The 16,510-nt window shown below is 37.5% G+C and overlaps 3 protein-coding genes and 1 pseudogene across 3 annotated transcripts; all 4 read right to left on the reverse strand.

The window, feature by feature from the left end:
- Positions 1-487: 487 nt before the first annotated feature.
- On the reverse strand, positions 488-3,432 carry LOC132255087 (receptor-like protein EIX1; annotated as a pseudogene).
- A 5,097-nt stretch (positions 3,433-8,529) lies between these two features.
- On the reverse strand, positions 8,530-10,051 carry LOC104881658 (uridine/cytidine kinase UKL1, chloroplastic). The gene is made up of 4 exons (XM_010662476.3): positions 9,749-10,051; positions 9,553-9,625; positions 9,138-9,220; positions 8,530-9,036 (listed from the first exon to the last, which is right to left on the reverse strand). The coding sequence occupies exons 1-4, from the start codon at positions 9,830-9,832 to the stop codon at positions 8,890-8,892; spliced, it is 387 nt and encodes a 128-aa protein (XP_010660778.1). The 5' UTR covers positions 9,833-10,051; the 3' UTR covers positions 8,530-8,889.
- Positions 10,022-11,911, reverse strand: LOC100852429 (receptor-like protein EIX2). The gene has a single exon (XM_019225014.2). The coding sequence runs from the start codon at positions 11,909-11,911 to the stop codon at positions 10,022-10,024; it is 1,890 nt and encodes a 629-aa protein (XP_019080559.2).
- A 1,550-nt stretch (positions 11,912-13,461) lies between these two features.
- LOC100853744 (receptor-like protein EIX2) lies at positions 13,462-16,407 on the reverse strand. The gene has a single exon (XM_003633735.3). It carries the CDS (start codon positions 16,405-16,407, stop codon positions 13,462-13,464), a length of 2,946 nt encoding a protein of 981 aa, XP_003633783.1.
- Positions 16,408-16,510: the final 103 nt, after the last annotated feature.

Genomic DNA, 16,510 nt, shown 5'->3' on the forward strand with positions numbered 1-16,510 from the left:
GGGTTTCATGGAAAAGAAACCCCGAGGACATAATGAAAAGAAAAAGAAGTTCAAACGAGGCATTGGTAGTAGCCCTGTTTGTCTGCGAGTTGCTGAAGTAGCATACCGTGAAGCTCTATATATAGGAACAAATGCAATTACCCCAAAGCTTGTCATTGGACACACACTGAAAGATGATGATGAAGTTGCTGACAGAGCATGACTTGACATAATCGAACCCTGGCTATTGAATCTATTGATTCAAATAGCAAAATAGTTTAATCAAATAATTTTAATAGTTATTTGTTTTATTCTTTGTTTTCTCTGTTGGCAGTGTCCCTGAGTTATCAAATATAGGTGTTTACCAGAAGATAGAAGAAAAAACCAGACATAGATGCACATTGGAAAAGCTTGGACTCAATACTTTATTATATTATAAGAATGTAAACAAAGCCAAACACCATTGCATACAAGCCTTCATTTCTTTCAAGAAACTACTGCAAGTTATTCAAATACTACCCAGATTCAGTTTCCTCCGCAGACGAGCCACATTCAGTGAGATAACCATGAGCAGCCATTCTTTCACGTCATACACAAGCCTAAAATAAGCATGCCTCCACGAATCCTTGACTATTAAGGTGCCACAAACTCCCCAAAATCCCACCGCAAATCCTGGCCCCATGCTCACGTAGAACCACTTCATTTCAGAGCCATTTCCGTTCTCATTCTCATCCTCTTCACTGTCCCCACTGCGTGGTTTAGGCGGCTCATCATCACCAGGGCACTTGGCTGTTGTTGGAGGCCCACAGAGTGCAGGGTTGTTCTCATATATGGATGGATCATCCAGGGTTTGCAACTGGTTTCCTGTTGGAATTCTACCTGACAGGTTGTTATACGACAGGTTCAAGTGATTCAAGGAAGTCAAAGAAGCCATACCTGGGGGGATTACGCCTGAAAGCTGGTTCCTTGAGAGGTCAAGAGTTTCTAACCCCTGTAAGCTCCCAATCTTGTCTGGTATTTTTCCTGTCAAATGGTTTATGGACAAGTTCAAGGTGCCAAGTCTTGAAAGATTTGTTACTCCTTCAGGCACCTCTCCAGATAGGTTATTGTTTGACAAGTCCATACTATTAACCAGATAAAGAATACTTTTGTACAAGTCTTCTCTTCCTTTCCTCCATACCATCAACTCGGCCTCATATCGTTGAGAGTCAATTTCAGAGACCATGCCACTCAAATTCCCCACACAAGAGGGAATGAATCCCGACAAATTATTTTCTCCAAGATCCAGTATGTGGAGTGCAGAAAGAGTGCACAATTGTGATGGAATACTCCCATGGAACAAATTTGATCGTAAACGTAGAATAAGCAAGTTAGGCATCCTTTCTCCTATCCATGCTGGAACATTGCCTGAAAATCTGTTGCCTCCAAGATCAAGAGTACGAATGGCTGTGCAATTCTGCAAAGCTGAAGGAATTTCGCCAGAAAGATGATTGTTGCTTATCATTAGGAATCTAACAAATCTTAGGGAACCCATAGAACTTGGCAGCTCACCAGATAAATTGTTGTTGTTCATGTCTAAAACATATAGGTCAGGTAAACCATTCCAAAATTCTGGAATTCCTCCAGACAAATGATTGTTGGAGATGACAAGGGTCAATAAGTTAGTTAGTTTCCCGAAGGAGAGGGGAATGGTGCCATATAGAGCATTCCAGGAGAGATCTAGATCTGTCAGCATGGACGAGTTTCACCAAGCTCCTGAGGAATTGGGCCAGAAAAGAAATTGTCATATAAATTCAGTCTCGTCACATTGGATGACCATAATGGCAAGGGCCCCTGAAAGTTGTTTTCTTCCAAATCAACAGTGGCTCCAGGAAGGAACTTCATTGAGTTTGGCACCCTGCCACCCAGGTTATTAGAACCGATGTCCAGCTCATCAAGATGCAAATCCAACTTCCAAAACCACTCCGGTATGGTGCCTGAGATCCTAGCATTACTGAGCACTACAGAGGTGAGCTCGGTTTGATTTCTAAGCCATGCGGGAAACTTGGGACCCATTTGGCATGATCTTATTCTGAGGAGGCTGAGTTTAAAGGGAGGAATCCACTCAGGACTAATATTAAAGACCAGGGAAACTCTTGGGGTCACTCTATAGTTTGAAAACTCCTTTAAACTTGTAAGATTTGAAAAATGAGCCTCTGTTACAACTCCCGTCAGAGGATTCTCAGATAGCTCTATCGCAACCAACTTGGAAAGTCGTCCAAGAGTTTCAGGGATGGTCCCATTCATTGAGTTATCTGAGAGGTACAATTCTTCCAAATACGATAAGTTTCCAATTGAACTCGGAATTGAGCCTACAAAGGAGTTATCCCAAAGCCAAAGAGACTTCAAGTTATGGAGTTTTCCAAGGGAATTAGGAAGAAAACCACCCAGATCATTGAAGCCCAGATCCAGCGTCTCTAACCAACTGCTGTTGCACCCAGATAAAACATCAATCAGTTCAGTTATTTCCCCATTCAAATCGTTCTGAGAAAGGATCAATGTTTTCAAATTGCACAGACTACCCATGTTTCTTAATCTTTCAATAGAAGTCCTGTTTGCAAAAGAATCTAGAATTGAGCCTCGTAGATTGTTGGAACTGAGATCTAGATACACAAGATTCCTCATCTGGAATAACCAGTGGGGTATTGTGGAGTTGAAACCATTGCGGGAAAGATCGATGACTGAAAGAGAAGTGATCAGACTGGAAAATGGAAGAGAGGGAGGAAGGTCTGCAAGTGCACAAGCAGGTAGGTGCAACTCCAAAAGAGAAGAAATCTTGCTAACAGCTTGAAGCCAATAAGCTGCAGCCTGGCTTAGATCTACACCTCCTAAATTAAGGTGTCTTAACGAAGTAAGACCCGATATCCAATGAAGATCATCCTGGCTTGACTCATCGAAGTATTCCTTAAGATCAAGGTAATGCAGGCTGGAAAGATTTCCAAGTTGTGGAGGAATAGGTCCACCAAAGGATGCACCAGAGAGATTGAGATATCTCAACTTCTCCAATGAACCAATGAACTCGGGGATTGGAATCCCTCCAAAATTGTTCATGCTCAAGTCTAAGTAATTCAAATATTTCAAGTCAAGCAAAGCAGGACTGATCTTACCACCCAACTCGCCTTCTGTTCCGTCACTATCAAGATAACGCAGTGTGAGTTTGATGACATGACCGCTCCTGTTGTTGCAGACCACGCCTCTCCATTTGCAGCAGTCTTCCCCGACCCAAGATGAGAGCCGACCCGAAGGATCTGTGAGGCCTTGTTTGAACTTGAGAAGAGCCACCTTCTCAGTGTCAATGCAACCCCTTTGATGATCACCCTGGCAGGAGCCAACTTTAATGATTTCATGGAAAAGAAACCCTGAGGACGTGATGATAAGAAAAAGAAGTTGAATGAAGACGTTGTTATTAGCCATGCTTGTCGCCACTGGAAGACGTAGTGCTATTCAGAGGCCACCTGTGGTGAAGCTCTAGATATATAGGCATACACCCCATAGTCTTTGTCACTGGACGTTTTCTAAGGGATGAAAACATGAAGAAGACGTTGATGACTAATAATACATGATTTCAAGTAATTCATCATTACTTGTTGGATTAACTTGATGGATTAGCTTGATGGATCATCACGTGACTCACATCTACATTTTCTCTTTCTCATAAACAAGGGGCCGTGGTGGGTACTATAAATGTGAATGCAAGAAGCAGCAAAGGAAGAAAATGAAAAGGCTAGCCTATATTCTCGTGCTCGCTCAATAAAATTCAAAAGACAGGAAACAAAAGCAAATCTAATTCATTGAGCTTAAGTCAAGGGACAATCTCATTAAAAGAATTAAAAGAGAGTTTCAGTTTTTGACTAAAAATAGTAAGTTTAACAAAAAAAAAATCATAAAGTAAACTCGATTCCAAAATTGTCCAATTTAGTGCGTCTTGGTCACGTACACCTCCACGTCACAAAACTGTAATTGGTGACAACAATTTTCATTTTTTTTAAATGATCAAAATCGTAATCACCGACCATGGCTATAACTTTTAAAACCGTAGTTGGAAACTACAGCTTTGATTATTTTGAGAAAAAATTAAAGTCATAATAATCAATTACAGTATTAAGCTTAAAGTTAAAGTCATGGTTGATAATTACAGTTTTAAATTTTTTTTAAATAGTCAAAGTCGTTGTCATCAACTATAGCTTTAACTTAAAATTTATATATACATATATATATATATATATATATATATATATATATATATATATATATATATATATATATATATATATATATATATATAATTATATTGTTTCATTTGAAATATTTAACTTTGATTTTTTTAAATGAAATAATTATTTATTTTTATTTTATATTTTTTAAAAATATGTGAGTGGCTAATAAACTTATAAGATTATTTTAAAAAATAATAATATATGAAATTAAATATTTGATATAAAAATATTTTTGTTTAATTTTATTAAAACAATTGGCACAATATTTAATATAAATATAATTACTTAATTATATTTCAATATAAATTAAATATAATAAATTATATTTATTTAAAACAAATAAATTATGAAAGCCTGCTTAGAAAAAAAATAATATAAATTATTATATTAATTAATTATTTTTTATATACTATAATGTAAGTAGTATATAATATCACATGTATATAAGTTCAATTTAAATTTAAAATTTATTATATTTTCATTTAAACATATAATAATTTGTTCATAATAAAAATAAATAAATAAACAACATAATACAAATGAAAATAAACACAAAAAATGAAAAACAATCCTCAATGAGTATCACATGATGGGGTCTTCCTCTTTTTCTATGACTGCCTATGATACAAAGACATATTAGTTGAATCTATCTATGCAATTTGTCATGTCTCCATATGTGTAAATTGAGATAGAGCTAACGGAGGCAAGGCTCGATGTCTACGTGGATCACAACTTTGCCTAGATGGGCATACATTTAGTTGTGTAACATGTGTGGGGGTATGATGCATGGCAGTCTCTATGGGAAGACGTGTAGGTGATGGTAAGATGGTAGATGGTGGGGCGATCTCAGGTAGGTGATATCTAATATAGTGGCTTCTAGGAGATGTGATATAGGAGATGGTAGAATGACATTTGGTGTAATGGTCTCCAATGCAATAACATTTGATATAGTAACTTCTAGGAAATGAGATATAGATGATGATAGTGAGGTGACATATGGTATAGTGGTCTCCTCGAGAAAAGGTAGAGGTGATGGTAGATTATAGATGGTAGGGTGATCTCTAGTGTAGAGGTGTGTCCAATAGGTCGGGCCGCCCATTTTCTCCCGTGGCTTGGCACACCAAAAGACTAAACTGGGTTGGCACAGCCCAAAGAAGCGAGTCGTATTGGGCCTAAGGAAACAGCCCATCATGCCACCATGTCAACCCGTCTCCTTATTTTTTTCATGTAATTTGTTGAAATATTGAATAAAATAATTATTTTTTTTATACTTCATTTCCTTTTATATTCCATTATTTTAAATTTATTGTTATTTTGATAAATAAAAAAACAAATTCAAATGTAATTTTTTTACTATTTTTAAAAACAAAAAAACTAACATTTCTATAAATTTTACAATTACAAACTCAATAAATATAAATATAAAATATAAAAATATATAATTATTAGAGGTGTATTAAAAAAAGTATAATTATTAGAGGTGTTTAAAGTAATAAAAAGAAATTTTATTTAATAATGAAAAAAACTTAAGACAAAAAGACTTAAAAAAATTAAATTAAAACTTTTAACAAAGCAAGTGGCCCATGGGCCATGGCCCGTCAGCACGGCACAGCCCCTAGCATGGAACGGCATGATTAGCCTGTGGGCTTATGGGCCACCTATTTGGCTTGCATGGGCTAGCCCAACCCAGCAAGATTTGTAAGTGGGTTGTGCTGGCTCGGCAGGTTGGCCCATTAGCACAACCCATTGGACACCTCTACTTTAGTGTAGTGACATCAGATATAGTGGTCTCTATGGAAGAAAATAAAGATTATGGTAAGGCAGTACTGATACTACAAGAAATTTTACTTTTCCCAACTAATATACACCATCAGAATAAACATTAATCAACTGATAATTCTGACATATAGTGGTCGAGGAAAGGTGTGTTGGCAAAAGTCTATCGATATGAATTTTTCGTCACCCATAAATAAAATTTAGCAACAAACTATTGAATGGATTTGGACCATCTCTATTACCAACGGATTATGTTGGTTGGAAAATGTAAATAATAAATTATTTTAGATTGTCATTAAATTTTGATTTCATTAGTTTTTTTTTCTTTTAGTAAGCATAAAGTTTAACGTCTATTTGATAAATGTTTTCAAAAATGGTTTTTTATTCTTCAAAAAATAAATAAATAAATAAAAAATAGGACAACCAGAGAACAAAAAATATTTTATGTTCTTAAAAGTAAAAAATATAGTGTTTTCAAATAACATTTTTTTAGTTGTTTTCACTTTTTTTATTATTATTATTTTAAACAATAATTATGTAAATATGGAGAATGACTAAAAATGAATCATTGAATAAAAAAAAAAATTAAACATATTTAAAAACATACAAAACAAATTTAAAACATTTTAAGTTTCTTAATAGACATTTGTTCTACAAAACATTAGAAAACAATTTTTGAAAATTATTTTTAAAAACAATTTTTTTAAATTGTTTTCGAAAGCAATTAGAAGTAGAGGATCTTTTATATAGATATATATATAAAAGTTACTAAATTTTTTCTGTTTTAATAACAAAAACTTAGTAAAATCATTTCATTTAATTTGAAAGAATGAATAACAATTAAAAGAAGTTAATTTGACATTCTACTTCATAGATTTGCTCAACCTCAAAAAATTTGGAATAAATCCAATTTGCGTTAGTCATGTAATATTGCATGTGTTAAATAGAAAATCCGCTCGAATATTTGACTTAGAATATAATATTGAAATATGAATGAAAAATAATACAAAAAGATATTCATTACTCACTTTATTTCTTGTGATTTTGCCTACTGCTTTTCAAATGATTGAAAGGTATACAAATCAAGACTTACCTATTTCTAATTTTCCACTTAGTGAGTTATGGTGCACCTTCAAAATTTATACTTGAGTTGATACTTGTTTTATGCATTTTAAAAACTTGTCGTACCATCACTAGTCCCTCCAAAAGCCTTAATTTTTGTTAACTTATTAGATGGAAAGGATTTTTTATTTTTTTTTGCTTTAGAAAAAAACAAAAGGAAAATATCTTAGACTAGAAATGTTTCCTAAACTCATGTGCAACACTTAAATAAGAGTCACTTGACATTGTTAGATTGGATTTTCCCCAATCCTTAGTTCGCTCTGCTAAGCAAGGCACACGGCTCGAAAGTTAGAAACAACAAAGGAAGCAACATTTAGAGGGTTTGGAAGAATGAGACTTATATCGCATAGGAATGCTTTACAAGGTTAGAAATCCTCTTAAGTGCTTGATGCCTTAGCCAAATAAGATTATCCTTTATTAATAAGCACTTATGAAACTCTCTAGAACCTTAAAATTTTATGGCCAAATGAGAAAATTTTATGAGTTTTTAGTTGAAAATATCTTTTAAGGGAGAAAATTTCATTTAAAAATATTTGATTCAAAATAAATTTCATCTCTACTCTCATATTTGTCATCTTTAGGGTAAAACCCAAATTTCTTCTTGTGTGAATTCAAAAAGAGGTCAAAATCAAGTTTGGTGTGAACTCCAAGTATGTTTTGAAAGAAAAAGATGAATAACTAAAGTTTGGAGATAGTAGACAAATAGTTTATGAGAGAATTGAAGGTCTTAGGCTAGTAAATCCTTTTACTTGATTATTTTCTTTATTGTTGATGTTTTTTATCACTTGCGGTGTCATGGTCTTTATCCCTATCCCTTCGTTTCATTTTGTTCATCTTAACTTATAAAATTTTCATCGATTTATCTTTAGAATAATGTGAAATAATTTCTTGGTTTTAATTTTGATGGATATTTGAAAATGTGTTTTGAATAGTTAAGATTCTTCGTAAATCTTGATTGGCAAGTATTGGCTATTTGCACATGAATTACATTAACTAGCTTGTTAGGAGAGTGTTAGTACATCAATTCTTGCATGTGTATTTGGTTGCTTGTTAATAACAATGAAAAAGTAAACATCGAAATATCACGGAGTATTTAGCATTTGTGAGGTACCATCTCAGTATTTTTAAGAACACTTCTTCACCCCTCTAGATGTTACCTATAATGGAGATTCATCCATAATGTCAATTGTCCAACCAAATTCCAATGCAATGATTATATAACTAGTGCTTAAGTATCGTTTTTCACTAATCAGATCCGTTAGGCCCTCGTATTGAATCACAAGTCTTTGTTCCCAATCCAAATGCACCATCCTTGCAGCACCTTCAACTTAAACCAACCATCCAAACTTTGCTCAATTTGGACATTGACAAAAATCATCTCAAGAAAATAAAAAAATAAAAAAAATCCTAAGCTCCATATGTATTATAGAAGAATATCAATAACCATAACAAATCGGCATCTCATATGGTGCACCAACAAAATTCAATTGTGGTTTATAAATTGCATTTAGTATTCAGGCATGTAATAAAGATGTGTTGGTTGCATCCGCTACCATCTCATTGCAGGAGAAACCATTAATAGCAACCATCTCCAACTCAATTTGTTTGCTTCAATATTCTTATTCATATTTTCTGAACGCCTGACAAAGCTTTTGGGGGGAACACTTCATTTCGCAGACATGTTCCTCCATCCAGTTATATATAGTTAAAACAATTCATACAACCAGATTCCTTTGAAATCCACACCGTCATATCATCAGTCGTCAGTGCCAAAGTACCGGTCACCAAACTCCCCCATGCCTGGTATCACCCTGAACTCTTCATTCAATGCAACATCAATCTCTGAAGTCACAATTTTAAGGGATGGGAACCGTTTGCAAACACAATGGATTCCCTCAGGCGCCTAGGTTTAACATCAGTAAACAGTGGGATCAACATATGTAGAAATTGGAATTGTACGAAGATTAAGTAAATATCAGCAGTTGGGGTCGGAGAGGGACTCACAGAGATGAGGTTTAGGAATATTATATGAGATTCTGGAACTCCTTTCTGAATGAGTAGTTCAATTGCTTGGCCAGCAGAATTCCCTTCAAAGAAGACATCAGTCAAGATCGTTTAGGCTCAAATTGTCAAGATGAATGACTCATTTTTCTGCCTTTCTTTCAATCGTTAGCTTCTAAACCCTTTCATTTTTATAAGAATTTTTCCTATTTTTGAAGGGATCTCTTCTTTCTTTCTTCTTCATATTTCTCTTAAATTTGTTTCTCATCAGAAGTTCTAAAAAATAATGCAACTCTTTCTACTGAAGTTCTTACGTCATTCAATCCTTTCATGTAACTATGAAAGATGGATATGAACCTCAAAAGAAAGCAAGTGACAATAGAGCTTCAGAGAAACACAGGGAATACAAAACAGCTACCTGTAGCAAGAACTGGGTCCAGAAGCAGGACATGCCGTTCTGAAATGTCCTTAGGAAGTTTCTCATATATGAGCTGCTTAGAGTCAGCAAATCAGATAATAAAAATTACTTATACACAAATCTTACAAGAAGAAGAGAAAGCAAAACACTTGAATCCAGCAGAAAATTTTCTTGACACAAAACTGTACAACCATACCTGTTTCCCATTATCTCCATCACGGTGAATCAGAATTTTTCCAATTTTTATTCCTTTGCAACATGCACGTAATGCATTCTCCATACTTTCACCACTACAAATGGTAGAAAGAACTTCGTCAAAACATTTGTGGAGGCATAGAAAGTCAGTAAACGACTACAAAGCACACTTCTACCATCAAGAATGTTCCCAGCATCCAAAACAATAAATGCTGGACATGACCAACTGAAGCTCACTGGAACTCATATTTCTTGTAACAAGGTTTCACCACATTCACATGAGGAACTTAAAGAAGGAAATGATAAAAGGATGCTTTAGAGAGTTCCAAGAGACATCAAAATTTATCAGCCAGGGCATGGTTTTGCCAACATCCCGAGGCATTGGTCCAGAAAATGAATTGTCTCTCAAATACAATGAATTCAGCTTTGAAGAAAAGTGTGGGAATGGACCGTGAAAGCGGTTGGAACTCAAATCCACAATAGCTTGTTCTTGAAATTTCAATGAATTTGGGACTCTCCCACTCAGTTGATTATTGGCAAAGTCCAATAGGTCGACCTGCAAGTCCAACTTCCAAAACCAATCAGGTATAGTGTCTGAAATCCTTGCATTGTTGAGCACTAATGTCTTCAGCTGGTTTTGGTTTCTCAGCCATGCAGGAAATTTGGGACCTAGTTGGCATGTTCTGAGTTCCAGGTAATTGAGTTTAAAAGGAGGAATCCATTTAGAACTCACATTGAAGGCCAAGGTAACGTTTGGAGATACCTTCTTGATTGCCAACTCAGTTAAGTTTGTGAGGTTGGAGAAATGAGACTCGGTTATGACACCAACCCAAGGATTCTCTGAGAGATCCACTGCAACCAATGCTGAGAGTTGCCCCACACTCTCTGGAATTATCCCATTCATTTGATTTTCAGAGATGTAGAATTCTTTCAAGGACGACAAATTTCCAATGGAGTTTGGAATTGACCCCACGAATGAGTTGCTCCACAGACGAAGAGACTTTAAGTTCTTTAGATGTCCCAAAGCATCAGGAAGAAACCCACCCAGATTATCATTGAACCCCGAATCCAGAGACTCTAAGCTACTACCGTTTACACACTCGGACAAGCCATCCATGAATCCAGTAATCTCACCACTAATACTGTTGAAAGAGAGTTTGAGAGTTCGCAAGTTGCAAAGCTTTCCTAAGTTTCCTGGTAGGTGACCTCCAATAAATAAATTAGAAGACAAATCAATGTATTTAAGGGAAATCAAGAAACCAAATCCATCGGGAACACTGCCTTGAAGATTGCTGGAGTTGAGATCAAGGTATGCAAGACTACTAAAGTTGAACAACCAGTGAGGTATGGAGGAGCTGAAGCCATTATTGGAGAGATCGAGCATCGAAAGTGAGGTGACATTACCAAATGGAAGAGGGAGATCAGGAAGGGAAGAAAGCCCACATCCAGGTAAGCGTAGTTCCAAGAGTGAAGAAAGGGAGCTAACAGCTCGATGCCAATAAGCTGCAGCCTTGCTAAAATCTATATTTCCCAAATCAAGGTGTCTCAGAGAAGAAAGACCTGATAACCAGTGCAGGTCATTCTCAACTGATTCAAGAGAATATGAGTTGAGATCAAGATAGAGCAGGCTAGAAAGGTTCCCTAGGTGGGGTGGGATAGTTCCACCGAAGGATGCACCTGAGAGACTGAGATATCTCAACCTCTTGAATGATCCAATGAACTTGGGGATTTTGAGTCCTCCAAAATAGTTCATGCTCAAGTCCAAGTACCTCAAATATTTCAAATCAAGTAAAGAATGACTTATCTCGCCGCCAAATGCATGAGCTGCTCCATAATAATCCCCAAAAGCACCGGTAGCTTCACCGTCGGCTTCTGGACTTCTAGCATACCGGTTGCGAAGTTTGAGTTTGATGACTTGAGGTGCCCTCTGGCTGCACACCACACCTCTCCATCTACAGCAATCCAGGCAACCCCAAGAAGAGAGCCTGCCGGAAGGATCAGTAAGACCTTGTTTGAACTGAACAAGGGCTTTTCTCTCAATTTCAGTGCAGCTGACATTGAGAACGCCATTGCAGGAACCAAGTTTAACAGTTTCAAGATGGAGAAAAGTGGAGGAGAGGAAAATAAGCAGAAGGAAATGAATGGAGGCATTGATATTAGCCATGTAGGTGGAACTGCAGCAGAAGTTGTATGTATGGAATGCACAAAATACTGATACAAATGCTTTTAATAAGCCGGTTCAGATCATGTGTGGAGGTTTAGAATAGTAATGACAAAGAAAGTGCTTCTTACAAGATGGAAACTCCACTATCAAAATCATGACTTATCTGGCGTCTTTTTCATTTATTTAATGCTAACCCATTTGAGTAGTTTAATATGCTAATATATATTTTTTTTCCAACTTTTTTTTCAAGTCAGCGGATAACCATTCATGTTTCTTTTGGACTGGTAATATTGATTTGGCTTAATTTCCTTGGGGGAGCTCTCCAAGAAATGGACCGTAATAGAAAAATTGGAAAAATCAATTTCTCACTATTCCAACATAAACCCAAGTGAGCATATATATTATTATATAACAGTGAAGTAATCACGATTGACCGTGACTTGAGCCTTCTTTTTGCTGTTGTTTTTCCAAGTGGGACGTAAGTTTTAACTTTCCATATAACCAACTTTAGTCGAGAACCATCAATTTTCAAGAGAAGTTAAAGAGGTCCGGGGCACAGTTTCATGGAAGCATACTTATGATTTTGTATTAGAAAATGGTTAGGGAAAGCCAAATGCTCCTTTGCAGTGGAGGAAACTTAAGCCATGTGGATTAACTTATAAGAAGTGAATGTTGATAAAATCACGCACATACAGAAGAAAAAAAATAAAGAACATGACATTTTTAACATGATCCCGCGATCAACATGATCCCTACGTCCACAGAATGCACTACCACTCAAGAAAGTAACTCAAATATTTCAAATCAAGCAAAGAAAGACTGATCTCACCGCCCAACTTGCCATCTGTTCCATCATCATTGAGACTACGCAGATTGAGTTTGATGACGTGTCCAATCCTGTTGTTGCAGACTAGGCCTCTCCATTTGCAGCACTCTTCCCCTACCCAAGATGAGAATCGATGAGAAGGATCTGTAAGGCCTTGTTTGAACTTGAGAAGAGCTACCCTCTCAGTTTCAATGCAGGCTGCCCTATGGTGATGACCTTCACTGCAGCCTGTTTTAAGGGTTTCATGGAAAAGAAACCCCGAGGACATAATGAAAAGAAAAAGAAGTTCAAAAGAGGCATTGGTAGTAGCCCTGTTTGTCTGCGAGTTGCTGAAGTAGCATACCGTGAAGCTCTATATATAGGAACAAATGCAATTACCCCAAAGCTTGTCATTGGACACACACTGAAAGATGATGATGAAGTTGCTGACAGAGCATGACTTGACATAATCGAACCCTGGCTATTGAATCTATTGATTCAAATAGCAAAATAGTTTAATCAAATAATTTTAATAGTTATTTGTTTTATTCTTTGTTTTCTCTGTTGGCAGTGTCCCTGAGTTATCAAATATAGGTGTTTACCAGAAGATAGAAGAAAAAACCAGACATAGATGCACATTGGAAAAGCTTGGACTCAATACTTTATTATATTATAAGAATGTAAACAAAGCCAAACACCATTGCATACAAGCCTTCATTTCTTTCAAGAAACTACTGCAAGTTATTCAAATACTACCCAGATTCAGTTTCCTCCGCAGACGAGCCACATTCAGTGAGATAACCATGAGCAGCCATTCTTTCACGTCATACACAAGCCTAAAATAAGCATGCCTCCACGAATCCTTGACTATTAAGGTGCCACAAACTCCCCAAAATCCCACCGCAAATCCTGGCCCCATGCTCACGTAGAACCACTTCATTTCAAAGCCATTTCCGTTCTCATTCTCATCCTCTTCACTGTCCCTACTGCGTGGTTTAGGCGGCTCATCATCACCAGGGCACTTGGCTGTTGTTGGAGGCCCACAGAGTGCAGGGTTGTTCTCATATATGGATGGATCATCCAGGGTTTGCAACTGGTTGCCTGTTGGAATTCTACCTGACAGGTTGTTATACGACAGGTTCAAGTGATTCAAGGAAGTCAAAGAAGCCATACCTGGGGGGATTACGCCTGAAAGCTGGTTCCTTGAGAGGTCAAGAGTTTCTAACCCCTGTAAGCTCGCAATCTTGTCTGGTATTTTTCCTGTCAAATGGTTTATGGACAAGTTCAAGGTGCCAAGTCTTGAAAGATTTGTTACTCCTTCAGGCACCTCTCCAGATAGGTTATTGTTTGACAAGTCCATACTATTAACCAGATAAAGAATACTTTTGTACAAGTCTTCTCTTCCTTTCCTCCATACCATCAACTCGGCCTCATATCGTTGAGAGTCAATTTCAGAGACCATGCCACTCAAATTCCCCACACAAGAGGGAATGAATCCCGACAAATTATTTTCTCCAAGATCCAGTATGTGGAGAGAAGAAAGAGTGCACAATTGTGATGGAATACTCCCATGGAACAAATTTGATCGTAAGCGTAGAATAAGCAAGTTAGGCATCCTTTCTCCTATCCATGCTGGAACATTGCCTGAAAATCTGTTGCCTCCAAGATCAAGAGTATGAATGGCTGTGCAATTCTGCAAAGCTGAAGGAATTTCGCCAGAAAGATGATTGTTGCTTATCATTAGGAATCTAACAAATCTTAGGGAACCCATAGAACTTGGCAGCTCACCAGATAAATTGTTGTTGTTCATGTCTAAAACATATAGGTCAGGTAAACCATTCCAAAATTCTGGAATTCCTCCAGACAAATGATTGTTGGAGATGACAAGGGTCAATAAGTTAGTTAGTTTCCCGAAGGAGAGGGGAATGGTGCCATATAGAGCATTCCAGGAGAGATCTAGATCTGTCAGCATGGACATTCTTTCACCAAGCTCCTGAGGAATTGGGCCAGAAAAGAAATTGTCATATAAATTCAGTCTCGTCACATTGGATGACCATAATGGCAAGGGCCCCTGAAAGTTGTTTTCTTCCAAATCAACAGTGGCTCCAGGAAGGAACTTCATTGAGTTTGGCACCCTGCCACCCAGGTTATTAGAACCGATGTCCAGCTCATCAAGATGCAAATCCAACTTCCAAAACCACTCCGGTATGGTGCCTGAGATCCTAGCATTACTGAGCACTACAGAGGTGAGCTCGGTTTGATTTCTAAGCCATGCGGGAAACTTGGGACCCATTTGGCATGATCTTATTCTGAGGAGGCTGAGTTTAAAGGGAGGAATCCACTCAGGACTGATATTAAAGACCAGGGAAACTCTTGGGGTCACTCTATAGTTTGAAAACTCCTTTAAACTTGTAAGATTTGAAAAATGAGCCTCTGTTACAACTCCCATCAGTGGATTCTCAGATAGCTCTATCGCAACCAACTTGGAAAGTCCTCCAAGAGTTTCAGGGATGGTCCCATTCATTGAGTTATCTGAGAGGTACAATTCTTCCAAATGCGATAAGTTTCCAATTGAACTCGGAATTGAGCCTACAAAGGAGTTATCCCAAAGCCAAAGAGACTTCAAGTTATGGAGTTTTCCAAGGGAATTAGGAAGAAAACCACCCAGATCATTGAAGCCCAGATCCAGCGTCTCTAACCAACTGCTGTTGCACCCAGATAAAACATCAATCAGTTCAGTTATTTCCCCATTCAAATCGTTCTGAGAAAGGATCAATGTTTTCAAATTGCACAGACTACCCATGTTTCTTAATCTTTCAATAGAAGTCCTGTTTGCAAAAGAATCTAGAATTGAGCCTCGTAGATTGTTGGAACTGAGATCTAGATACACAAGATTCCTCATCTGGAATAACCAGTGGGGTATTGTGGAGTTGAAACCATTGCTGGAAAGATCGATGACTGAAAGAGAAGTGATCAGACTGGAAAATGGAAGAGAGGGAGGAAGGTCTGCAAGTGCACAAGCAGGTAGGTGCAACTCCAAAAGAGAAGAAATCTTGCTAACAGCTTGAAGCCAATAAGCTGCAGCCTGGCTTAGATCTACACCTCCTAAATTAAGGTGTCTTAACGAAGTAAGACCCGATATCCAATGAAGATCATCCTGGCTTGACTCATCGAAGTATTCCTTAAGATCAAGGTAATGCAGGCTGGAAAGATTTCCAAGTTGTGGAGGAATAGGTCCACCAAAGGATGCACCAGAGAGATTGAGATATCTCAACTTCTCCAATGAACCAATGAACTCGGGGATTGGAATCCCTCCAAAATTGTTCATGCTCAAGTCTAAGTAATTCAAATATTTCAAGTCAAGCAAAGCAGGACTGATCTTACCACCCAACTCGCCTTCTGTTCCGTCACTATCAAGATAACGCAGTGTGAGTTTGATGACATGACCGCTCCTGTTGTTGCAGACCACGCCTCTCCATTTGCAGCAGTCTTCCCCGACCCAAGATGAGAGCCGACCCGAAGGATCTGTGAGGCCTTGTTTGAACTTGAGAAGAGCCACCTTCTCAGTGTCAATGCAACCCCTTTGATGATCACCCTGGCAGGAGCCAACTTTAATGATTTCATGGAAAAGAAACCCTGAGGACGTGATGATAAGAAAAAGAAGTTGAATGAAGACGTTGTTATTAGCCATGCTTGTCGCCACTGGAAGACGTAGTGCTATTCAGAGGCCACCTGTGGTGAAGCTCTAGATATATAGGCATACACCCCATAGTCTTTGTCACTGGACGTTTTCT

The sequence above is a fragment of the Vitis vinifera genome, chromosome 14 (genome assembly GCF_030704535.1).
Source record: "Vitis vinifera cultivar Pinot Noir 40024 chromosome 14, ASM3070453v1".
Classification (NCBI taxonomy): Eukaryota; Viridiplantae; Streptophyta; class Magnoliopsida; order Vitales; family Vitaceae; genus Vitis; species Vitis vinifera.

Coding starts and splice junctions, on each gene's coding strand:
- LOC104881658 (XM_010662476.3), bottom strand. CDS start 9,832: ATGGAGAATGCATTACGTGCATGTTGCAAAGGAATAAAAATTGGAAAA. Junction 9,626..9,748: donor ATGGAGATAATGGGAAACAG/GTATGGTTGTAC, acceptor GACTCTAAGCAG/CTCATATATGAGAAACTTCC. Junction 9,221..9,552: donor GGACCCAGTTCTTGCTACAG/GTAGCTGTTTTG, acceptor TCTTCTTTGAAG/GGAATTCTGCTGGCCAAGCA.
- LOC100852429 (XM_019225014.2), bottom strand. CDS start 11,911: ATGGCTAATATCAATGCCTCCATTCATTTCCTTCTGCTTATTTTCCTC.
- LOC100853744 (XM_003633735.3), bottom strand. CDS start 16,407: ATGGCTAATAACAACGTCTTCATTCAACTTCTTTTTCTTATCATCACG.